Genomic DNA, 25527 nt, shown 5'->3' with positions numbered 1-25527 from the left:
AATGCAGGATACATGTTTTTAAATTGCTAAACGTATGTGACTCAGCATGTCTCCAAGTTTCAGTAAGAAAAGTAGCTTTCACAGACAGCATGGCACACCTAAGATAACTTTGCATGTAATTCCATTAACAAAATCAGTAATAAAGCTGCTTGTATTGCTGTTTGTCTAGGAACATTTGCACAATGCAACACAATAACAACTTGATTTGCTGGGAGAGAGACAGTCAATATCCATTATCTTGTACGGGTATAGCGTGTTCATACATCAATGAGACAGTTTCCAGTGGAAAAAAAACACAACTCTCAAGCTCGGTCTCTGAGAAAATAGATTTATTATTCAAATAAGCAACATATACACAGTGGGTTCATGGTTCTATTCATCAGAAAGAATGTGAATATAGTTGAGCTACAATCATTTGCAGGAAAACTTAATTTATATAATTATCACACTGCCACGGGGCAGGAAAAGTCCTTAGATGACATCAGTGATTCACACTCATATTATATTCAAACACAAAATTAACTGTACAGACATAAAGAGCTGAAGGCAGAGGAGAGCTTGATTCCCACTAAGGCACTAGTGACTAGTAAAATTACATTTACTACCATCAGTTTGCACTGAATAAAATGATAACAGCTGGGGTAAACTTGGTTTGTTTGCATGCCTTTTCTTTTCTTTATAGGCTGATTTATCAAACTGAACATATAGTTTTAATCTGAAATACACTGTGAGACTGTGACCATTTCAGACAAGGATTGATAGTAAAAGACATAAGCTGTGGTGTGAGACTGTAAAAGTAAGGAAACTGTATTTTAAAAGAGATTAGTAATCTCCAAAGAAAATCTATCTTCATTACACAGTTCAAGGAGATGAATAAACCCAAAATTGAACTGGTAAGTCATTGCCTCATTAAGAAAAGGAGTCTACAAAGCTCACACTGTTCCAATAAAAGACAAATTACTTTGGCGGAAACACATTCTTAACAGTATTTTCCAACAACACTTTCTTGTCTATTAATTCGACCCCGCAATGTAATAATACAACATAATCCACAGGAGCAAGATAAGCAAATAATGAAACCCTGCTTTATGCATCCCATTATTTCTATTAAATATATAAAAGAATTTCACGACTTGAAATCATTAGGGTTTAATAAGCAGATTCACAGAAGGGGGTTACACGTCAGTAGAGCTCAGGAGAAAACAACCTCCATCACTGGCTGACTGGGGCTCTGCTGTCACCAAAAAAATGTTTATTTAGTTTTTTTGACTGTTTGTTAAGCTCCACCCCCCTTAGTTACTGTTGCTACGCTTGTCAAGCTTTCCATTCTCCCACAGCACAGTTTACAATGGTAACAGAGGCAGATTTTTTGTCAGAGGTAGACAAAAGCAGCCTTCTCATTTCTAGCCAGCTACTGCTGATTGAGCCGGCTGAAGTGACGCTAGTGACTGAAAGTAGCTAGCTCTCTTATCCAGCTAACATTAGCTCTGTCAGTTGTTTGAAAATGCTGTCTCTGGCTAACTTTTTAACGTTTCCAGCCAACTCTTTTTAAGACCAGAATCTTAAAAGAGGGTGCCTAAGTGTGCACTTGATGGCTACATAAACAATATAATGCCAAAGGCCTGAAGCTAATGCTGCATGTCCCAGAAAAAAAAGGCAGCATCCTCAGCAGTTTATGAGCCATGCAGCACACATGGAAATACAGAAGAAGCATTGTTCTTGTATTGCACTGCAGAGCTAGCTAGTTAGTCCTAGTGTGATAAGTGTGATAAAGAAAAACGTAAGATCAGTCTGTTATTTCATTCTAACTCAACCCTGTTTGGCTCATTAGCTTACATTTTTCACATTTTAAACAGTACATTTCACTTTTAATGTTAGGAAAGGAAAGGCTTTTAGGATGAGGACTGACCTATGTGTTTGGCAAACGTAACGCTATCTTGGGTAACACTGGCTGCGGTTGTTGGAGTGTAAACTTCCCTAAATCCGGTAAATAGTAGAACAGAGCCACTGACATTACCCTAAACTCTGTTAGCATACAGGAGCTAGTTGTGAACAGGGCTTTTTGTTTAAGTAACCTGTAACCCCGGCTGATGTAGTTAGTTAACAATATGCTCCTTGGCCTTAGAAGTAACGCTCGGTTAGGTAGTAAGCTAGTTAGCTGGACATGCAAACATTGCAGCTTACGTTAAAGCAGATATGCACTGCTTAATCCATTCTTTACACTTTTGCTCTTGTGTTATTGGTTTTGGAAAGGCAAAAATAAAAATGACACCCCCCTCCAAACTCTACATGCAGAATATCAATGTTACTACAGCCCAATGCACCATCCAAAGTGCAAAGCTAGGCTCGGCTTACATTTGCTAAGCTATGATTTGACAACCACTATTTGGGGTAGGGGTTTAGCAAACGGCCATTTGCAAACTTTAGACTTTTTTTCTGAATAAATAAAAATCACATTTTTTTTCAATCACCCTAACCTAACAATTTTCTTTATAGTGTAGTCAGTATTATTACAGAGGCATCAGACTGGAGATGCTACACAGCACCTTGATGATGATGATGAATGATGATGAATCATTTTTAGAACGTGTCTCTTCTTTGAGACACCATACCACTATTTTACATTTAAACACATTTCAGCACATTGGTGTTAAAAATGACTCATCTTTTGTAAAGAGTGTATATACTGTGTGTCAGAAGTATGTTGATTTTCTAAAAAGAGATAAAGGTAGTCTACAATAGTGACTGTGGTTGTGATGCATTCATTTTCCAAGCCTCTTAGCTACGTCCTTATAGGCTAGCTCGATTTCTGTATCAGCTGCGCACGTGTTGGTGAACTCATCTCGGCTGTAGGCGTTGCCAAGGTAACGCCACACCCCTTTGAATTCAGATGGGATGTCATAATTTCTGTATTTCTTCGCAACCACCTAGCAAAAAGAAGTTATTGTAATACTTCTGTTGATACAAAATTCACAAGATCAAATGAACCAAACCAAACTAAACCAATCCAAAGCAGGTTACCTTGACAACATGAAGTTTGGGAAGAAGGTTGCAGTCAGCCAGCGTCAGTTCGTCTCCGTCCAGGTATTTGCGGTTGGATTCCCTCTCGCCACTGTGGCGTCCCGCCTGAACCTCGTCGGGTAGTGGACTCATCAGATACTCATCCAGCTTAGCCAGGGCCTTGTCTAGACTCTTCTCTAATGCTGAAACACACATATAAAACACATATCCAGGTCATAGGGTCATCAAAGTTGATAAAACAGTGATTCTGTTTGGATTATAATGGACATTTATGTTTACTGGGTGAGTGTACTATTCTGTGTACAGCCTGCTTACCTCGATTTTTATCTGGTCTTGTGTTTTTGACGTAAGCTGAGAACCTGGCAAATATGTCATTTCCTGCTGTGTTGGATTCACGGTTAATTGCTGCAAGTTTGGGATACCTAAGAAACAGGTACATGGGGTTAGTTAAGATGTTGCTCGCCCTATTTCCTATTCCTGTGTGTGTTTCTGTGTTTGACGCCTACTTTGGTGGAGCCAGCATCTCCTCCAGGTACTCCTCAATTTTGTTGACGTCAGTGAGAACCTCCCCCTGGAAGGTGAGAAAGGGCGGGTGTGTCCCTGGGGCCAGGTTGTGAAGGTCAGCCGGTTTCCTAATCAGAGTGGAATCATTTTACAACCTCTACTATAAATCTGTAATGGAATACTATTTCAATATCAGTGATAATATTAGTTTCCAGTAAGTAAATTATCCTTTGTTTATTTTACTTTGTTGATTCTTTCTTTATCTATGCAGCCATGGTGGCTATTGCTAACGCTGACTACCTTGGGCCTCATTTCCCAAAAATGATTACTCTTTTAAGTGAAGTGTTTTTAAATGTGACCCTTTGAGAATTTGTTCATTACCTCCATGTATTTCTCAAAGCAGCACTTGGAGCATAATTGAATGCATATCTAAAAGCTGCTCTTAAGCTATCTGTTCATTGCTTAAGCAAAGGTCCATGTAATACTTTAAGCAAATGTAAACACAAACAATAGAAACTACATATGCTTACAATTGTCACAGGAGCTATTCAGCAAGTTCTAGCATGCTATGTTAGCATTAGGCTCAAAGTGTAGTCTAGGCTGAGGGACATTTGGTCATTAGTTTTAAAGGTATCCTGTCATAAACATGTGGGAATTTTTTGCTGGACCAAAGTGCTAGATCGATGGACCATTTGACAACATAGCTATATCTAACCTAAACATCTAGTTTAAACTGATAATTGTAATATGCTTTAAATCTGCTTTAACTGACTTTTTTGGCCACTTGGAGGCAGGGAAACAAGCTGGGAACACTGACATATTATCATTTTTTAACTTGGCAAACTTTTTAGCAATCAGACACAGAACAACATTAGCATTTCTTTAAAGTCCTGTTTATGGCCACCTGATGAATGTAACTCCAATATCACTCTCCTTTTAGCTCTGTTTTTGGTCTCTACCAACTCCTGAGGAAAATATCTGGCTCTTTAGCTACATGCTCCACTATGTTCACCAGCTAGGCGCTAACTTTGTCTGTCTACCGTTTGGTAGCGTACAGTAGAAACAGCTGCAGCTGGAAACAATCGTGATGAGAACAGTGAGAGTGAACCAAAATAGTAAAGTTGTGGGCAAAAAACTGAAACGATGAGCCGAAAGACACTAAAATGCTCGGTAGAGCTGAGGGGAACTTGTTGGGTGACTCTATGAGCTACACCTTTCACATACATGTAGTCATTTGATTCCTTGTCACACTCGACTGCAGGCCTGCGCATGCATCTAACGCCATCATCAAGTTTGCAGACGATACTACGGTCTCATCAGCAACAACGATGAGACTGCCTACAGGGAGCTATGTCCAGCACCTGGCCACATGGTGCACAGACAATAACTTGCTCCTTAACACCTCCAAGACAAAGGAGCTCATCGTGGACTTCAGGAAGGAGAGAGGAGGCAAACATGACCCCATCCACATTATGATGTTGAGCATGTCTCCAGCTTCAAGTTCCTGGGGACCCATATTTCGGAGAACCTGTCCTGGACCACCAACACCTCCTGCCTGGTCAAGAAGGCTCACCAGCGCCTCTTCTTCCTGAGGACACTGAACAAGAGCCAGCTGTCCTCAGCTATTCTGGTGAACTTCTATCGCTGCACAGTAGAGAGCATCCTAACCAACTGTGTCACAGTCTGGTATGGGAACTGCTCTGCTGCAGAGTGCAAGGCACTGGAGCGGGTGGTGAAAACTGCCCAGTGCATCACAGGGACTCCACTTCCAGCCATTGAGGACATCCAGAGGAAACGCTGTCTGCGCATTCTTAAGGACTCCTCTCATCCCGCCCAGAGACTGTTTTCTCCCCTGCCCTCCGGCAGGCGCCCCCACAAGGACCAGCAGACTGAGAAACAGCTTTTTCCCAGAGCTGTCTTCCTACTGAACTCTGCCCCCCACTGATTCCACTGTCCCCTCATATACCTTAACTTAAATACTGCTATATTGTTTTTGCTACATGTACCACATGTTCATTTGCACTACTGGACTATTTATTTATAAATATACTGCATCATTTGCACTCCAGTACTGCATCATTTGCATTCCAGTACTATGTACTGAATACTGCAATAACTCATCTACTGCACTGTTAACTATTTCCATAAATTGCACATACTTTATATTCTTTGCACTACTGTTCTGCCCAGTCCAATTCATTATTGTACATATCTATTTGTTGGATTTGTTGGATTGTATGGATTTGTTGGGTCTCTGTAAATAATATTATAAAGTGTACGGTCTAGACCTGCTCTATAGGAAAAGCGCTATGAGATAACTTCTGTTATGAATCGGTGCTATATAAATAAAATTGAATTGAATTGAATTGAATCTATCAGTATACTTCTGTTTATAGTAAAGCCATCTGTACATAATGTCCATAGTACCACTTGTAAAATATTTTCATACTACTACTGCTCTATCCTGCATTTATACACACACTTTATATCCTGCACTTGCTTATTGCACTTCTGGTTAGACTGGTTAAACCGCATTTCGTTGCCTTGTACTTGTACATGTGTAATGACAATAAAGTTGAATTTAATCTAATCTAATCTTAATACAAACATACTGATTAAAACAGCTTTAACATTAATATCTTTGTAAAGACTTAGCACCATCTAATTCGAAACTAACTTTGCAAATGCAAATAACTAACTAATGCAATAACAATATGCAATTATAGCATATTCAAGGGGTTTGGGTTGAAAAGATGACCAACCGGGACTGTGTAGACCTAGAGCTGATATTTATTTTCTATTCTCTAGTCTTTCATAGTGTTTTACTGTAATATTATAGAGTTATAATATGATGTTATTATTACCTCTTGAGGTCAACAGTGGTGACATTGAAGACTACACCTTTCAGCCAGAGGATCATAAAGAGGCGCTGAGAGAAGGGACAGTTTCCAATGCTCTCCCCATCGGTCCCAGCCTACACACACACACACATACATGAAAACATGGTAAGACACAAAAACTGCTACAGAAATGGAGTTTAGAGCTGAGTACAAATCTGAATTAGAGTCCATGTATGATGCAGAGACACACAAACACTTTCCATAGCCTTCATATGCTGACTTACTCCTCTTCTCATACGTGCACACACTCATACACAGTTGCACCCATACAAACTGTATACTAAAACAGACATACACTGATTCACACACAGATACACAAAACACACACACTCCCGGCAAATGACTGAACAAGTACTCAATCAATGAATCAAATCACAAACATTATACAAAAAGAAGAATCAGTGCCTTTTAGTTTGAAGTAGGGTTTGAGGTTGAGTCTATGTACGTACATACACTCATTTATTATTGGCATATGATCAAATAGAGTAGGATGAATGTGTGTGTGTGTGTGTGTGTGTGTGTGTGTGTGTGTGTGTGTGTGTGTGCAAAGCTGCAATAGGACACTGTAAGGAGACACCAAGTCCAACATGAATAATCCACACTGCTTCCATTAGCTGCCTCACTGCCTGTTTGGACTTCTGGTTCCTACAATACTGCAGCAGTGTATCAGCTATAGAAATCATATAACCTAATGTCTTGCCATGATACTTGTCTGTCATTCCAAAGAAACACACACTTTTACTTAACTTGAAACATTTGTGTGATCTACTTTTCTTTACCTTGTTTTGAGATACTAACACTTATTTTCTGAAATTCCTGAGCACACAAGTCCAGTCATCTTACATCATTTGGCAGATTTGCAGTGTTTTATATGGAAAACACATTTTAGCCCATTTATTAGAAATCATGTATACTTTATATAAGAGCTAACCACTGTGTAAACCATGCTGTTGTGATTTAGAAATTTGAATGAAGAATTTCTACCTTTCCATGCAGCCTTTGCTGTCCATTTATTTCAGTACGTTATGAAAGTCAATTAGCAAAGCAGCCATTGTTACATTAAAAGTGTAGACATTTTAAATCAGTTGCAATATGGTTGCTTTACAACAATACTGTGTAGCATGCATTCAAAAATGGTGAGCAAAAATGTAAAGTATAGATGATTTGTGGTTAAGGAGCAAGAACACTGGTATGGTCATTTAAAAAAATCTGAGCAAATAGACACTCATATTCATTTCTTGCCAAGACTTACATGTGAAAATGAATACCACTCTCACGTCTGTACATTAAATAGGTAGGTACAGCCAGAAGCCAGTTATCTTAGCTTAGCATTAAGACTGGAAGCACAGGGAAACAGCTAGCCTGGCTCTATCCAAAGGTAACAAAGTCCGGGTACCACATGAGGTTGCCAGACAACCAGCGGAGATGGAGAAGTCACTGCGTCCGGCCCATGGATGTAGTAAGAGAGTTGGATACAGTGCCGTCACTCAGCCTCGCTGCCAATTTGTCCTAGTAACCACTTGCAGTATAGCAGCAAAAAATCCCCCACAGTCCCAAAAGCATTTTGTCCATAGACCTCCATCGTAAAAGAGACATCTGTAAAACGTTTGATTGGACCCTTCCAACAGCAAACAAGGTAAATTATTACTCTTTGTATTATGATTTTTTAAACCATGAAGGTTTTATATTTGTAAAACGTTCCCAGAGCCTTAAAAAGCAATTTTAATGTCAGTAACGTCATCGCAATGTAAAGTCTATGGGCCGAGCGGGATCAAGCAGACAGGGCGAGCAGTTTCCATTCAAATGAATAAGCATCATCTTGGAGTCTGGTATCCCATTCTTATAATACATCCAGTGTAAGGCCTAGAAATAATCCAGCACATAACCTCTCAATAATAACACAAATTGTCGTTTTCACACTTTGGTTTTGTACAGATTAAGCGAACACGATGTAACTTGTTATTTAGTGAGCTTTAGAGGTGCTGGTAGGCAGATTTTGTTAGCTTCAGTAACTGTTTCCCCTTATTTTTTAAATCTTTATGCTAAGCTAAGATAACAAGCTACAGTTATGAGAGTGGTATCTATCTTCTCATCTAACTCTGCAAAAAAATCTAATAAGCGCATTTTCCAACATGATGAACTATTCCTTTAAATATTTTGCATGTCTTGTCTCAAATTTGACAGATTGTCTGAATGTTCTACTGAACATGTAAATGAGTGCAAATACAGTAGACTCAGCTGACTGTCACACTCCCATTCTTAAACTAACACAAAACGTACTGGCTACATTCATTAAATGACTAAGAGTCAGATATGTCTAAACCGTGTCGGTCAGCAAACAAAGGGACATGCTAAAACCTGTGCAAAAGTACACACAGGCATATCTGCACATCCATACTGTACATATTGCATCATAACCACACACCATTTAAAGGTGCTGCTCTCTATACTGAAAGGACCCCAGTAATAATTCATTAGGAGAGAGAAAGAGAGAGATTGTCCCTGCACGTGGGTGTCAGGTTAACACACGGAAAATCAGCACACAACAACAACAACATGGCATGCACACGCTTAAAGGAGCCACCCCTAACATACACACACAGTGAATGTTTTACATATTCTATAGTGTGCATGTGCAGCTTAAATTTGACTTGTCCTACTCAAAAGTAAAAGCTATTACAGGCAGATTAAAGGGTGAGATAGTAAAGTTTGGACAGGAATGTAATTTAGAAGTGAGAAGAAAACTGATCTAGTGTCAGCATGTGATGTACACAAACTGTAGGAACACCAAAACACACACACAAAACTCCCCACCTTGACAAATAGCTCAATATCAGGATCCTTGTCCTCCTCAGCTGCAGTATCCGTCATGGTCAAGAAAAACACGCTTTGCTTGTGTGTTTTGTTTTCACACGTGTGTAGACGTGTTTGTCTGTGTGTGTGTGTGTGTGTGTGTGTGTGTCTGTGTGTGTGTGTGTGTGTGTGTGTCTCAGTTTACAGCAGATTGTACTCCAGGTTCATGCGGTGAAGTCCGCTTGGTCAGCTGTGTGTCAGCTGAGGACGAATGCCAACGAGAGTGTGTGTGAGAAAGAGAGAAAGAGAGAGGGAGAGAGAGTGTGTGTGTGTGTGTGTACCCGTGGCCTCAGCAGCGGGGCGTGACAATGTCGGGCAAAAATAACCCCCTTGGGTGGGGTGGGGAGGGGGTGTCACTGAAAGCATTAATGTATTGAGCAGACCAAGTCACCCAAGGGTGCCCTGCCCCTCCCACCTCTTACAGCTCTGATTGACAACACAACCAGGTGACTCTGAATCATCGAGAGTCATCGTCTCCTTCTCAGACTCATCAGCACCCATGGGTACCATGCCGTGAATTCTCAGCCTACGTCTGAACTGCTTCACCCATCTGGCCTTTGCTGCAGAGTGACGTCAAACCCTCAAAGAGTTTTTAGAGGTTTCAGCTTCTCACCGAGGTCAGCTTGGATCCACGTAGTGTAGTAATGTTTTTAATCATGGTGGCCAAAACTAACAATGAATTGATCCTACTAATAAGTATTAATTTGTGTGTGTATCCAAAGCCAGATGTGTCTTATTCCTCTGTGCCATAGATCTCCATTGTTGTCCAAAAACTATTACAAGCACATCACGGAGCAACACTGTTGTACGCGGGGTGACATATAACTTCATTACGAGGAACTTGGGCATTGTAGTTTATTTTGAGCTGATCCCACATACACTGTACTGGTGCTGTAAATATTGCTATTGTGGGTAAGGTTTGCTAAAAACTACAGTGCCCAGCTGTTTTAGGAAATTACTGAGCATTTCCTTCAAATTAAACTAGATATTTGTGACCCATTTTTAAAGATTTACATCATTTGATCAGTTAAGTGTTTAGGCTCAAACATGGGTTGCTTAATAGATACTGTATGTTTTCAGTAAATCGAAGGTTTTATCTCACCAATATTTTAATAAGTATAATAAATAAAACATTATTTTTAAGTATAAGTATATTAAGTTTTCATACATTGTATTATTTGAAATGATCCTAGTTTTTATTGAGATTTTATTGCTCAGCTAATAAAGAATCAAATAGAAACTGTCGCTGTTTTGATCCACATGCCCTGCAGCCCTTTGTAAGTAAGGTAAGTGGTAGAACAGTCCATTGGAGGGGTCATCCTAATGAATTATAGAGCTAGCTAAAAAGACAAAGCAAGTGTCACAACCTGGCAACCCAAAAGTTGTTCTTGTAATTCTTATACCTGATCTATAAAGTATTAATATATGATTCATTAACCATGAATTAAGCCATTCATTACAGCTTATACAACTTTTTATAAAGGGTGCCTTATTATAAAGTGGTACTGAAATGTTAGCTAGCTAACAATTAAATCATAGCCACTAGCCTACTTTAGCTCCTGACCTACAGTTTTAATTGACGGTATCATTGGTTGTAGATGGAAATAGATTTGTTTCTGTTGTTATAGTGTGTATGGCAAACAGTCTAATGAGATAACGTAACTTTTTGTTGACATTTGATGATGTTAAATTAGCTATATTTGCCTTTATATTTAACAAATAAGCTATTAAGTAATTAAAGCTAGGCTAACACTTCAAGAAAACATTTGAAAACGTCAGGGTAAAAATAGTTTGGAGCCACTAGGCTTGTTGTGCGGGCCCTTGGGTGCTTCCAACAGTAGACCTCAGTCACTCAGTTACTGCAATGACCTCGGGGTTATCTTGCTATAATTTATGTGGTTGTAGTTTCAAAGCGTTAGATTTATGATCCCTGTATACTCCAGTGCAAATGGACTTTAGTGTGGAAGGTGCAGATTATGTAATACATTCAGTTAGTGTGTATGTTTGGGTGTCGAGGTACAATATTAAGCTGTTATTACTAGATAGATAGATAGATAGATAGATAGATAGATAGATAGATAGATAGATAGATAGATAGATAGATAGATAGATAGATAGATAGATAGATAGATAGATAGATAGATAGATAGATAGATAGATAGATAGATAGATAGATAGATAGATAGATAGATAGATAGATAGATAGATAGATAGATAGATAGATAGAAACCCACCAACCAATTCACATGGCCATGGAACTGGAACCTGGAACCATCCCCACTATCCCAGCAATGAGTCAGAACATTCTTGCAAGTTCAACTTAACTTATATTTAGAACCAGAGTAACACACACACACACACACACACACACACACACACACACACACACTCAGAATTGACTAATCATTATGGCCTGTAAATAGAAGTGTGTGTGAACAGCACAGTGAGGTGTGTGGAGGGCCCAAACAATAGGACATAAAGTCCAACTCTGGATGTAACGCAATCACACATGTGCACACACACATTAGGAGCTACACACTGACCTTGCACACTTGTTCATAAGCAACTGATATGAATGTGATTATGACTGAGATTTATGAGGCCTGCAAGTTAGTTCAAAGAAAGTTTGTTAGGTTGAGCATGTGTTTGTGTGTGTGTGTGTGTGTGTGTGTGTGTGTATGTGGGCAACATATGCGTGTACACACATACCATAAAATGTCACAGAGATTAAAGTAAAATCTGAAATTTTCGGAATCACATAATGTCGTAAAACCAACCCACTTCTGCCCTACCTTAACAAAAAGTGTGACTTCAGGTTCCTTCTTTTCAGGCTCTGGCTTCTCCTCAGGTTCCTCCTTCTCAGAGGCTGATGAAAACGATGATGAAGATGAGGATCTGCGTGATAAGTTCCCCCCGTCCAACTCCGCCTCGGGAGACCCTCTCTCCCAATTCAGCTCTTTGCTGCCCTCCTCCGCCTCTATCTTCTCCTCTTCCTCTTTCTCCTCATCCTTATTCCAACCCTCCATCTCCCCTTTCTCTTCATCTTCAGCGTGTGAGGAAGATGATGAGCATGAGGAGGATGAGGAAGAGGAGGAACTGCTTCGCATCTCCTCCGTGGGAGGATGAGGCGCAGGGAGAGAAGGGGGAGCCGGTATTTGTCCTATGGCCCGTCCAGTGTTCTCAAACTCTGCTGTCGGGTCGGAGGGCTCATCGCACTCATACGTCCTGGCATATATACCTGAGGACTGGGTCTGGGAGATGGACTCTGGGGTCTCGTACAAGTTCTCCTCACAGGGATCCATTCTGGGTGAAGAGGTCAAACAGAGGTCGTTCTGAGATGGTGGAGCGTGTCAAGATGTACAGCAGAGTGACTGCGATGCCAACAGTCCCTACCTTATCTAGAAGCATCCCAGGACTTTGGACGGGGAAGGCAGAGAGGCAATGCCAAGCAAAGACAGCGGTGATCCTTAAAGGAGAAAACAACGTGAATACACATGGCATATTATTGCTATTGTTGGGTTGAGAGACAGTAGCTCCAAAAAGTTGATTATTTAGTGGCTATGAGCAAAAAGTGCATCTTTTTGCAATGGACCATCATCTACAATTATCAAAAACAAATGATCTAAAACCGACACATTACCGCTTCAACTTTTTACAAAGAATACCATCAGTTTCAAGATTAGGCAGCAACTGGTTTTGTTCTTTTTTAAATTTAGCACACAGATCATTGCATGCATTGCAGAGACCTGAAACTTGCTTTAGTAGGAAATACACATGCGAGCAGGGACAGCTCTGAAAACTTTGTGGTGTTTTCAAAGTAGGTGCAACATCTGCAATTTTAGATTTGGGGACTCTGCCTAGTAAATGTCCTCTTCTTTCAAACTCAGTGCCCCCAGTTTGTCACATGTGCTTTCTGTCAAATATTTGAAGCGTAACTCAAGAAAACCCAGATGATATCATCAGGGTTGTCAGAGCCACAGAAGACATTATAAAAGTTTTTTCACAGGCTGAGTAGTACTCTCCATGACGAGTAAAACTGACCTTAAAATTGGTGGAGTGCTCCTTTAAGTCTCACATGTTGGAGTTTACGAACATACGCTTTGTGATGGGCTAATAAATGCAAAACTACCAGTATGCCCCTGCATGTTTTTATGCATTTTGGAGCATTATATGACCATGTGTTTAGTCAACATAAGGCCATTCTGTGTGCAAGATTATCACTCAAGTACTTGCTTACATTGGGCACGTCCTTGTAAAATATCATAGCAGAAGTGCAATAGGTTTAACGACTAATTTAATAACTCTAGGAGTCAGACCTAGAGTATACTCTGCTACCCTGTATATCCATGTTATGATCATATGATCATGCCGTAAAATGGACGTAGTGACTTGTCCACCATAGGTCAGGATAACGTAGTCCAAATTTGTTCTTGTAGTTTTCTTATCATGCTGGAGATGATATATTGAAGATTGTGGATGAATCGGTTTAAAAGGCATGTGAGATCACATCTGGGTCGAGCAGGGTATAGGATTCAGGATGAAAATTCCAGCCAATCTGCGGTTATTCCTCTGCAAAAGACTTTTTTGTGACTTTAAGTATCACAGAGAGTTCTGTATCACGTTGACCATATATTACCTGTCATCAGTGAAACTCTGCTGGAGAAAAGATACCATCATTGTGTTGTAGACTACATTTGTGATCAATGTGTATGTAGAATTGCATGTGGGTGTGGACAATTTGCCTGCCTGGCAAATTGCAATACAATTATTCAATGTAATGCTGAGAGGGATTGTGTTGGAGTTGGTCATGCACTTCTAATCTAATTTACCACAATATTATCTCATAAAGGCATTTTAAGTGATTTTACTCAAAACTAGAGGCACGATATTGGCCTACTATAATCGTTATTTAATTTCTATAACATTTAAGATGTCCTCATTTTTAACAAAGGTTAGGATTTTACATTCAACCACATCATGTATCCACAAACAACAAACCACCCATATTTGTCCCGCCCCCCCCGAATCTGAACGCTGATTCGCTGCTTGAACTGCCAATTTAGGTAAGACGTCATTCGACGGTTACGTCAAGGTGACCACAACAAGAGGAGAGGGACGCAGTTGTTACATCAAAATTAAAGCATTGTGTTTTTAAAACTCATAAATAAAACAATTTGCATATATTTCCGAGTTTCTCTTAGACATAAATTACCAATTGCATTGCTATTTATATAGAAAACGAAACTATAGATGACAAAATTATCATTATGTTGTACTACGGTATTTGACATTTCAAAGAGATTTATTTTGAAATGCCTTTCCGGAACTTTGTGAAACAATCTTAGCTAGCTCGACAACGTCTCAATACTTGTGTATTTTGAGGAAGTCCATTGATGATAAAATAGATATAATGGAAAAGTTATTCAACAGTTCTGTCTGGAGGACAAGTGACTGTCAGGCCTGCAACAGGTAACGTTATTAAACAGACTGTTAGCATTATGTAAACGCCGTAACATTAGCAAGCTATGCTATGCAGACAGCTAACCAGCTCTACTGCTGAAAGTGAAAATAGAATTCATGTTTCTTGCTCATTATATATCACCCATTCTTCCTTTTGACGTCTGCATTGGCTTTAGCATTTATTAATGTAATTATTAGTGACATTTCTTTGGTATTTTTCGTCAAGAACGGTGACTTCCTGGTTGTGGTTATTTATTTGACCTGTCCATTGGCTGCTGAAGAATGTTGACAGCTAACGTTAGTTTGTCAGTTGGATGTCAGTTGCTTGTCAGTTACTTTTGTAACATGTTTGCCTCTAACGTGTTTACAAACTTATGGATTCTCCCTGAGTTTGCACCACTTTTATTTGTGGTTTTCACAAATTCCATTTTACTTCATGACTCATAACTCCATGAGGTTCTTCTAAGGCGGAAGTGACAGACTGAAGTCTTAAAGGCTAATTAATTGAATCAAATAGAGAGAGAAAGATGGGGAGAGAGATTCACTGTCTCTCTGTCTTCCAGCTGTATCCATGGTGTGTTTGTAGTAAATCTAATTTGCTCCAATTTTATGTGTCTTTGAGATCACAGCTTGTGATCTTTGCTTTTGGATTAACTTAACTCCCTCAATCAAGAAAGTAAATAAGAAAATTATACTTGATAGAAGTGAGTGGAAGAGGGAGTGTTGGGGGAATTACATTACAGGCCATTGTGGGTGTATGTGTGTAAGATAAGCTATGTGTCTGATCTGATATTGGAGTATCACTATTTGTCCTTGCTATTAAAATACACATTTTACGGCGTCAAACCAAGCTTGAAATGTGCTGTTGCTGACAGTAAAAATAACATCTTAGTCTTGTATTATCTCTTGTACACATGGTTAAAAAGTCAACATGGACAACACAATAAACCTAAAAGGGTATTTCCATTGAGGGGCTTTCAAAAAGACAAATGCTGTAATATGTCATGTCAGAAGAGTGTTAGAGGAGGTTTACACTCCTTTGTGAAAACAGAAACAGAAACTCACAAAACTGCATACAACACTGTTAAAGTAAAATTAGAACCCTTTATACACAAATCATCCTCCACACTAGAGATTGTGATAGAAACCACCGTGAGCATTATAACCGGTTCCTCCACTACTCGGACATACTGTATTATCAGTTGACCCACTTTTTGCCTTTGTCCACACAGAAAATAAACAGACCCCACCAGCAACTGAACCTATCGCTCTTACATCTGTAGTAGTAGATGGGTTGTAATTTGCATGTTGCCTGCTGGTGCAGAAGGAATTAACCGCCATTAGTTTCATTTCCTACAAAGCAAAAGTGAATAACCAAAGACTATTTTTGTCACAAAGAGAATCCCTTTCTCCTTATGTGCTTCTGTATGTGAGAATGATGATTGGCAAACGTACAGTATATAAGGGATATAAACGTATATTGGTTTCCAGCCAGACATTTGTTCTCAGTTCCTTTTTGTTTTTTGTAGATTTACCCTGAAAGCTTGACTGATGGTTTGGACTGTTGTCCCTTTCTTGGAAGGGCTGATTCAGTAACCGATCTTGATTGTTTCAGCTCTTCAGAATTTTTTTTGCCACGTGGTGGCATGGCTCTAGGGATGGAAATGTCAGTCGGTCCGTTGGTTGGTTTGTCCACCACTTTGATCCAGACTCAACAACTATTGGATGGACTGCCATGGAATTATGTACAGACATTCATGGTTCCCAGAGGATGTATCCTACTGACTTTGGTGATACCCTGACTTTTTCTGTAGCGCCACCATGAGGTTGACATTTTTGACTCAGAGTGAAATATCTCCACAAATATTGGATGCCATAAAATTTAGCACAGACATTTATGTTCAACACAGGATGGACTGGAATAACTTTGGTGATCCTTTTAACTTTTCATCTAGCATAATTTTAATTAGCCCAATACTAATATGACTAAATACCTGCAAAACTAATGAAATTCCATTCATCCTCTGTTGCTAATTAGCAAACATGCTAAACTAAGATGGTGAACATGGTAAACATTATACCTGCTAAACATGGAACACAGGATTTTAGCATTGTCATGTTAGCATGCTGACATTAGCATTTAGCTCAAAGCACCACTGTGTACAGCCTTACAGAGCCACTAGTGTGTCTGTACACTCTTAGTCTTGTTCAAACACACCATGTGTAGTCCTATCTTATTGTCGATAACAGTTTGCTTTCACATCTTTGCAGGATGTTGCTGAAAATACTGCTGGGCTTTCTGTGTGGCGTCAGAGCTTTGGCCACAGAAAATGACACGGCTCAGCAGGGTCCACCGCCGCTGCTGCTGGTGTCATTCGACGGTTTCCGAGCGGACTACCTGCAGAGGTTCCCCATGCCGAACCTGAAGCTCCTGTACAGCCAAGGGGTCCTGGTAGAGCAGCTTACCAACGTCTTCGTCACCAAGACGTTTCCCAACCACTACAGCCTGGTAACCCTGCCGCTTGTGCTTTTTGTGTTGTGAAAGATGATCTGTCAGATAGCAGTATGTGATGCTTCTCTGAAAACACTTCCTTCCAGGTGTTTATCTGTTAATGTAAACAGATAATGATGCAGACTTGGATATGTGGTAAATCCGTCAAGTAAACATGAAAAGGCAGTATAAACTGCTTTGGTCCCACTACATTTTATGCAGACTGGGCCAATTTTCATACGATTGTAGATAATATAATAAACTAAAATGCCCAATATATTAGCTTAATAATGAATTATAATGATCATAAGAAAACCAATAATAAGTGTCCCAGTTTTTCTTCTCTAGGTGACAGGGCTGTACGCTGAGTCACACGGTATCCTGGCCAGTAATATGTACGACCCTGTCAGCCACAAGTACTTCCACACAAACAACGACACCGACCCGATGTGGTGGAGCGAGGCGCAGCCCCTCTGGATCACGGCGCTGGACTCCGGCTACAAGACGGGAGCCATGATGTGGCCCGGCTCAGACGTCACCATCAGCAACCGCACAGCGACACACTTCATGCCCTACAACTCTGACGTCACGTTCCAGCAACGACTAGTGAACGTGACAAACTGGATGGTGGGAGACGGAAAGGTACAAAAGTTACTTTAGTGGGCTTACTATTACGTGTAATGTATAATTCTTAGTTACAGACATTTTTTTTGTTTGCCTATTAATCGTAGAAAAGGTTTCAGTCGTAGTCATCTGGACACTGTTCTCCGAAACGGGAGCCGAAACGTCTTGATTCTGAAAACAGTGTCCAGATGACTACGACTGAAACCTTTTCTACGATTGAACACTCCTGGACGAATGAGGGACTACACCGTCTTATTTTGCCTATTAATGTCTTCCATGTCCATTTTGCTCTATCACTGTTCTAAAACTGTGTTAATGCCGCTTTAGTGCACAAGGCAATAAAATGTGGAAAATCTGCAGTTGTCTGACATGCTGTACCGTGCACCCCATTCCACCAGGAGCAAGGGGTGAAGTTCGCAGCTCTGTACTGGGAGGAGCCGGATCGGTCAGGTCACATATTTGGCCCTGACAACGCAACTGCCATGGGCAAAGCGCTGAAGGAGGTACAGTAATTTTGGTTAAGCTTAAAACCTAGCGGCAATGTTGATCGGATGGTTGGTCCACCACTTTGGTCCAGACTGAAAAATAAATATTGGATGGATTTCCATGAAATCTGGTACAAACCTTGTTCCTCTCAGGATGTATGGTATTAACTTAAGTGATCCCCTGACTTTTCATCTAGCGCCACCATCAGGTCATATTTTTTATTTGTCCAATACTTTGGCTTATGACCAAATACCAGAAAAAGTAATGGCATTCTCATCAGCTTCAGCTGTGCTTTCTATTTATTGATAATTATCAAATGTTAGCATGCTAACATGCTAAACAAAGATGGTGAACATGGTAAACATTATACCTGCTTAACATCAGCATGTTAGCATTGTCACTGTGAGAATGTTAGCATGCTGGTGTTAGCATTTAGCTCAAAGCGCAGCTGTGCCTAAGTACAGCCTCACAGAGCCGCTAGCATGGCTGTAGTCTCGTTGTACATATGCCTGTCCCCAGGTTTCTGTGAATACTTTTTGGAGGTCGTATTGTATTGTTTTATTAATTAGTCATTGTAGGTATTAGATTATGGTATTATTTTTAAAAACTAAAACTTTTTGTTAAATTCTGAAAACAAACAGTTCTTGGCATATAGGACTCTTGGAGTCTGCTGCAACATAATTGTTCATACTCGCACATTTTCCATATGAACGCAAGAATATCCATTCATCTAGTTAACCCTGAGTAACAAGTTATGAGATTAGATGCAATTTTCATGCTAGCAATACTTAGCAGTAATTATGAACATTGTTGCCATGTGTCTTAATTCAAATTACCCATTTGATAACCTGTCAGAATGTTTGGTCATGTTGTGTTGGATGGTGACCTGTATGTATATTTCCCTGCAGTAGAGTTTCCATCCATGTATTTTCATGTGAATTATATTATTGAATTAGAAAAGCTGGATGGAAGCATCAGGTTTTGGTAACATCCTCAGTGCAGGAAGTCTGTGTTCTTGCTTGGCATATCTATGATAAATATGCAATAAATATGGAAATTTATTGTAAAAATGGCACAAGCTTGCCAGTGGCTCAGCACACTTGAGGGTTAATCAAATTTGTACAGAACTCCTTTCACTCCAGATTTGCGTGCTGGAAACAGTTATTGATGGCTGTGTCTCTTTGTATGCGATCAGGTTGACGAGAACATTGGCCTGCTGATTTCGGAGCTGAAGCAAACCGGCCTCTGGGGTCACATCAACATCCTGATAACCAGTGACCATGGCATGGCTCAGTGCTCGACCGAGCGCCTCATACAGTTGGACAACTGCCTCCACCCCGACAACTACACACTGGTGGACCTCTCGCCTGTCGCAGCCCTCATCCCAAAGAAAGGTAACCAGGTTCACACCAGCTAACATGGGATAAAAACACAACCGTACAAAAAATGTGACAGGCTGTCTTTTTATTTATCTAATCTTACCTTTTGTTGACATTCCTTCACAGAAAAAATGTGTTGCTTTTATTTTCTGTAAAAAAACACAGATAGAGCCTGATTCATTTAATATGTGAAGGTGAATTAGAAGTTATTGGTGCAATAAGTCCAAATTTGCAGCTCCATTTTTTTAGTGGTATTGTTGGGGCATTGCTCACACAAATGCCTCTTTCTGTGTGTATGCTTTACAGAACCAGAGGCCGTCTTCACTCTGCTGAATAAGTGCCACGCTCATATGACAGCTTATTTGAAAGAGGCCATCCCTGATAGGCTGCACTACAGGAATAACAAATGGATCCAGCCAATCATACTGATCGCTGACGAGGGCTGGACTATAGTGCAGCGAGGGGACAAGCTGCCAAGATGTATGTCTTTTAATTGTTTTCTCTATATTGTGATAGCCAGATATTTGGTCAACAACAAAGTCATCTGTAATGTTTTACTCTCAATTGTTGCACACTTGCTTTTGTTTTACTCAAAGCAACTTATATTTTCAAATAATATTGAAGGTCATTATTATTCTTTATGTTTATTATGTCCATTTAGTTTCACAACAACTTTTCCAAGATATAGTAATAGGCTACTTTTGTATGCTTTTTTAAAATATTTTTGTTTTTAAAGAAGTCTCACTCTGGCAGTTTCACTCTAGCTCTTTGTGGTAAGATAATTTTAACTCATATTGGAACTATCTCTGCTATGGACACAGAAGTGAAAGTGACGTCAATCTTCTCATCAGACTTTGGCTTTGACAGAAAACAAGCATTTTCCCCAAATAATTAAACTGTAGCCTTAAAATGGTATTAATATCAAATTGAGGTACTAAATGTGTCTTTTTGAAGACAGAAGTACAGCATAGAAATATTCACATTTATAAGCAAATGTATCCTGGAAGACACGTACAGAACCTCCACCCATCAGCTCTCACTCTCCTTCCCTCCCTCAGTGGGCGATCACGGCTATGACAACTCCCTATCCAGCATGCACCCCTTCCTGGCAGCAGCGGGGCCCAGCTTCCGTCGAGGTTATCGAATCAGCCATTTACAGAGCGTGGACATCTACCCGCTCATGTGCCGCCTGCTGTCGGTGCCCCCGCAGCCCAACAACGGCACCCTGACCCAGGCTCGATGCCTGCTGGCTGCTGAGACCTGCTGGGATGTCCCTCTGATGATTGGCCTGGTGGTGGGCGTCCTACTGGTACTCACTACAGTCACTGGTAAGTCAGAATGATTGGAATGATGACAGTATATTAATATGTGTTATGTCTATGCATACTATGCGCCAGGGGTAACATGTAGATAGAGAATAAAAAGGGGACAGAGGATAGACCCCTGGGGAATCCCACAAAGGAGGGAACCGTGAGAGGAGAAGGTATTTCTAACCACAACAAAGTCCACAAGGACCACATCACTGATGCCAACATAGTTTTTCAGACAGCTGATTAAGAAATCGTGGTGCACTGTGTCAAAGGCTGAGCTGAGAATAAAGAGAATTGAAATAGAGTACTTCATTGGTGACCTTGAACAGAGCAGCCTCAGTGCTGTGTAGAGTGCAAAAGCCAGATTGAAATTTTTGAAAGGTTTGATTGTTGTTCATAAAAGAAATCAATTGTGTGGAGAATATTTTTTCTAAAAAGATTTCAAAATGTCTGACATTTCAGTGTAAATGTACTGTACGTCTCCAACTGATCAACAAACAAACACAACCTGTTTCTCTTCAGTTCTATTCAGGATGCTGAGCCAATGCCGTCCGTCAGGCCCCCGGCCCTTCCAGAGGCTGCAGGTTGACGACGATGACGACGACGACGACGACGACCCCCTGTTGGAGTAAACCAGTCAGACCACACACTAATCTGTGTCACCTATTCGTGCTCCAATAGGTACTTGACATGTTGCACTTTAATCACTGAGGCCGCTGCCCTAGCTTTCACTCTGACATGTGTGTGCTGTATGTGTGTGTTGATGTGCGCGTACAGACATGTAGTAGAAAGACCAGTTGTAAAAGTATTTTTTGGGCTTTTGCCTTTATTTGATAGTGCAGCCGAAGATAGACAGACAGGAAAGGGGGGAGAGAGAGAGAGAGGGGATGGATTCAACCAGGGCCACTGCGCTCAGGACTCAGCCTTAACACATGGGGTGCGCACTCCACCAGGTGAGCTACACCCCAGACCTGTTTTAAAAGCCTTCAGGCCTACAGACAGCTGCTTAGGAATTGTACACTGGTGTAAAAACAGCTGTAGGAAATAGTGAATACTATAGTTGTCACTGACACTCCATAATGTTACTGTTGTTAAAAATCCTGTTACGATAGACTTGAAAATGTGACGAGAAGCCAGTGGTGTTCTGTTGTGGAATTTTGGGAAATATTGAAAAATCTTGGGTGGGAGGATGATAACAATGAGATGAGTAATTATAAAACGTTTGTTTAAGTTACTGATTTAAGAGATTTGTTTTATGTTTTTCTGTGGCAATTGTGTTTATGGAAAACTTTATTTTCTGTGTATGTAATTTTTTTGCATTTGTAGTGTTACTTTTTGTCAGCAGAGGGAGCCAGTAGCTCATTTAAGATTTATATATTGTCTCACTGAGATCCTGTGTTTCATGAAGAGGAAAGCTTGAATGAATTTTAGTTGGAATTTTTTTGATTGTCTTTATTTTGCAGATTTCTGTGTCTACTGTTACTGTTTGGGTTTATTTGTTACACTGATACCTGAGTCGGAAGTCATCTCAATGACGCTTAAATTCTCCTTTTATCCATACTTGCATGTTTACAAACTGAAATCTGAATTGATACATTTTTACTATTGAATTATAGTGTAATAGGTAATAATAAATATAAATGCTACAGTAAAGTGAAATGGTGTTTTTAAAAAGGGTGTTTTCTATGCAACTTGTAAGTTGTACAGTAAGTGTAGGTGTGTCAGGTGTATCGATTCTGTACTTATACTTAGTATGTATATGAATTATACCAAAGACTATTATTAAGATGCACAACAGATGCTGCAAAGAGATATTCACCATCTGATAAAAGAGAATTATTTTACAGAGAGATTTCTATCAGAAAATGAAAACAATATAATGGTTATTATTAGCATATGGATCACCTGGATTTTAAAAATAGTACAAGATCAAATTCAGTTGAAAAATCATTTAGGAGTAAGTTTCCAAATTTTTCTGATGCTTACTGATGCCTCTTTTCTTACTACCAACAAATCCCATTAAAAGACCAAAGCCAGCAATTAATTGATCCTACTAACAAGTATTGTCTGAGTATCTAAAGTCTTATATGTCTTGTTCCTCTGTGTCATAGAGCGACACTATTGCACTGGCTTTTTCATAATAATGAACATGGGCACTGTAGTTTATTCAATCACGATACACTGTCCTGCTGCTGTAAATACTCAATAGAGTACAAAATGTGTAGTCATCCGCAGCTGAAAGTAGTCTCCAACAAATGCACTATTTTGTTCTGTTTGAGTAACATTTGCTAAAAACTACAGTGCCCAGCTGTTACAGGAAATTATTGAGTGTTTTTTGAAAAATTAAACTATATATTTCTGACCAGTTTTTAAGATTTATGTCGACAGTAGAAACTAATGGGTTTGGACTGCCACCAACAGGGCTGGGATGACGAAAAGTATCGAGAGACAGAGTAACAGGTTTTGGTCTTTTCATGGGATTTCTTGACAATAACAGAACTATAGAATATTGCCAGTCTCATCCCTTAATGAAGTGCTGCTTGCATGCTTCTCCAACCATGTATCTAGTGATATGTATATATTGTTCATGCATCTGTGTGTGTGTGTAAGTATGCCTCTTGCTGCTGAAACAAGTGAAGTTCTGTTCTTTCTTCTGCATATAGCATTTTTTAAAACATCAATTTGTAAAATAACATTTGATGCTATGATATTATCACCATTAACAACTGAGACCATGGTCAACATGACTAACTCACTATAGTAGTATTGTGCTAGCTGGTACTTAAATAAATAAATAAAAATTGTACCCTCCCCCTATATTATATTGTGAAACAGTATAATTTTCTGCCATAAAGCAATCCCAGTGTAAAATTCAGGCCAGTAGTATGGTGGGAAATGCAGTATAGAAGCTCCCAGTCTTGGTCTCATTTTTAATGTTATCGTATTTATATGTTTGTGATGTTTCAATGCTGCATCTTTGCACTCTTTGTTTGAAGTTACTGTTTTTAGTTTTCTAGTTTTGAGAAGTGTAAAAAATCCTTTTGGCACTATGCAAATCCTGCCTGGCCTGTAGAGAGATTCCTGTGCTTTAATGACATTTTCAAAATAAATAATTGATTAAAAATCTGACTTTTTGTGTTGTGATTCAAAGGAATGTAAAAAAAAAACCCTTGCATCAAGTTTCACTAAATGGAAAGGAAAAGCGACACACATTTGGAAAAATTAATTTATATTCCTTTATATTTTTTTTTCTCCATCGCAGTCACAACATTACAATGTAATAAAATGGTAAATATATAAAATCAAACTCAATACTGACGCATATACTTTTCTGTATTGTGTTCAAAACCAAATGAACTGTACATTTTTTTCATTTATATCTGTTTTACATAATTTAAAATCTGTCATAATTTCTATGTAGTCATCTGTATTATTGTAAATCTTTGTCTCTTCACAGATAAATAGACTTTATTTTCAGGAGGTATTGTAACAAAAATAACACATTTCCTAACGCTGGCCACTTAGAGCCATTGAAAATATCATTCAACTCTTCCCCAGAATGCTTTTACGCTATCGTAGACACAGAATACACAGACGCACAAGAGATACACAATGTGTCTTGTCGTTTCTCTCCCGTTTCGCTTGTGGTTGGTCAGAAACATTTGGTGTGAATTTGGGAATCCTCAAAAGACCAGAAGATTCCTGAATGGTGTTTTTATGAGCTGACGCAGGAGCGGTTTGAACACGGTTGATGACAGCAGCCATCATTTCTACAGCGAAGACAGGAGATTTTAGCCAGACAGCCCCTGCTTCCATTAGAATAAAAACCACAGGACAACTGGTTTTGTTCCTCTTTGAACATTTCCTTCCTTTAGTTTGAAATATGTGCTTATGTGTTGAAGTGTGTATTGGCATGTAGCTGCACACTGAAAATAAGACCATCTTATCAAGCCATTTCATCACATCCAGATTTAAAAATATGGCTCCTAAATAGCTCTTTTATCTATTTTTCTTAAAGGGTCAGTTCCCTAAAATGACAAGAAATGATATTTTCTCTCGTGTCAAGCCATGTAGATTGGTTTGGTTTTATTTGCGCAGGTTTTGAGATATTTGTCTCTTGAGATTTCTGCCTCCACCCCAGCCTCATCACTGACAGTTGTAGAGTCGCACGGTAATTTTCTAATCTATAAAATGCAGAGCATTGCATTATGGGATTGTTCGCAGAAAGCAGTGCCTTGGACACTACTTTTTTTCTATTGTGGGATTTTTAAGGGCACTATAAAGTGAACATTTTCAACTCTTTCACACAATCTGAGCATGGATGTATAATAAGATCTGGATATGGCACCGCTATTCAGCCTTGCTTCCACTTTTGCCCAGTGGCCACTCGCAGTATTGCAGCAAAAATTTCCCTGTGGCCCAAAAAGCATTTTCCCCATAGACTACCTTTATAAGAGACGTCTGTAAAACTGTTGACAGGACACCTCCAACTGCAAACA

The 25527-nt window shown here is 39.6% G+C and overlaps 2 protein-coding genes across 3 annotated transcripts; one reads left to right on the top strand and one right to left on the bottom strand.

Moving 5' to 3' along the window:
* Nucleotides 1-312: 312 nt before the first annotated feature.
* Nucleotides 313-12670, bottom strand: clic5a (chloride intracellular channel 5a). 2 transcript variants are annotated; one of them, XM_044188136.1, is made up of 6 exons: nt 12071-12670; nt 6390-6499; nt 3528-3653; nt 3337-3443; nt 3022-3203; nt 313-2927 (listed from the first exon to the last, which is right to left on the bottom strand). In XM_044188136.1, exons 1-6 carry the CDS (start codon nt 12578-12580, stop codon nt 2763-2765), a joined length of 1200 nt encoding a protein of 399 aa, XP_044044071.1. In that variant the 5' UTR covers nt 12581-12670; the 3' UTR covers nt 313-2762. The 2 variants fall into 2 exon arrangements, with proteins under 2 accessions (XP_044044071.1, XP_044044072.1); XM_044188137.1 differs by lacking the exon at nt 12071-12670 and adding an exon at nt 9240-10390.
* Nucleotides 12671-14592: 1922 nt separating this feature from the next.
* On the top strand, nt 14593-24157 carry enpp4 (ectonucleotide pyrophosphatase/phosphodiesterase 4). The gene is made up of 8 exons (XM_044188135.1): nt 14593-14747; nt 17010-17247; nt 17578-17871; nt 18252-18356; nt 19535-19733; nt 20025-20198; nt 20777-21046; nt 21551-24157. The coding sequence occupies exons 1-8, from the start codon at nt 14689-14691 to the stop codon at nt 21658-21660; spliced, it is 1449 nt and encodes a 482-aa protein (XP_044044070.1). The 5' UTR covers nt 14593-14688; the 3' UTR covers nt 21661-24157.
* Nucleotides 24158-25527: the final 1370 nt, after the last annotated feature.

This window comes from Siniperca chuatsi, linkage group LG24 (assembly GCF_020085105.1).
Source record: "Siniperca chuatsi isolate FFG_IHB_CAS linkage group LG24, ASM2008510v1, whole genome shotgun sequence".
NCBI lineage: Eukaryota > Metazoa > Chordata > Actinopteri > Centrarchiformes > Sinipercidae > Siniperca > Siniperca chuatsi.
The sequence above is the reverse complement of the archived record's forward strand: the minus strand, read 5'-3'. Positions and strand labels throughout refer to the sequence as shown.

Excerpts from the sequence above, each read along its gene's own strand:
- clic5a (XM_044188136.1), bottom strand. The coding sequence starts at position 12,580 with ATGGATCCCTGTGAGGAGAACTTGTACGAGACCCCAGAGTCCATCTCC. Across the intron at positions 3,444-3,527 it reads GAGATGCTGGCTCCACCAAA|GTATCCCAAACTTGCAGCAA; the intron begins GTAGGCGTCAAA and ends CCTGTTTCTTAG. Across the intron at positions 3,204-3,336 it reads AAGACCAGATAAAAATCGAG|CATTAGAGAAGAGTCTAGAC; the intron begins GTAAGCAGGCTG and ends TGTGTGTTTCAG.
- enpp4 (XM_044188135.1), top strand. The coding sequence starts at position 14,689 with ATGGAAAAGTTATTCAACAGTTCTGTCTGGAGGACAAGTGACTGTCAG. Across the intron at positions 18,357-19,534 it reads TGGGCAAAGCGCTGAAGGAG|GTTGACGAGAACATTGGCCT; the intron begins GTACAGTAATTT and ends GTATGCGATCAG. Across the intron at positions 20,199-20,776 it reads AGGGGACAAGCTGCCAAGAT|TGGGCGATCACGGCTATGAC; the intron begins GTATGTCTTTTA and ends TCCCTCCCTCAG.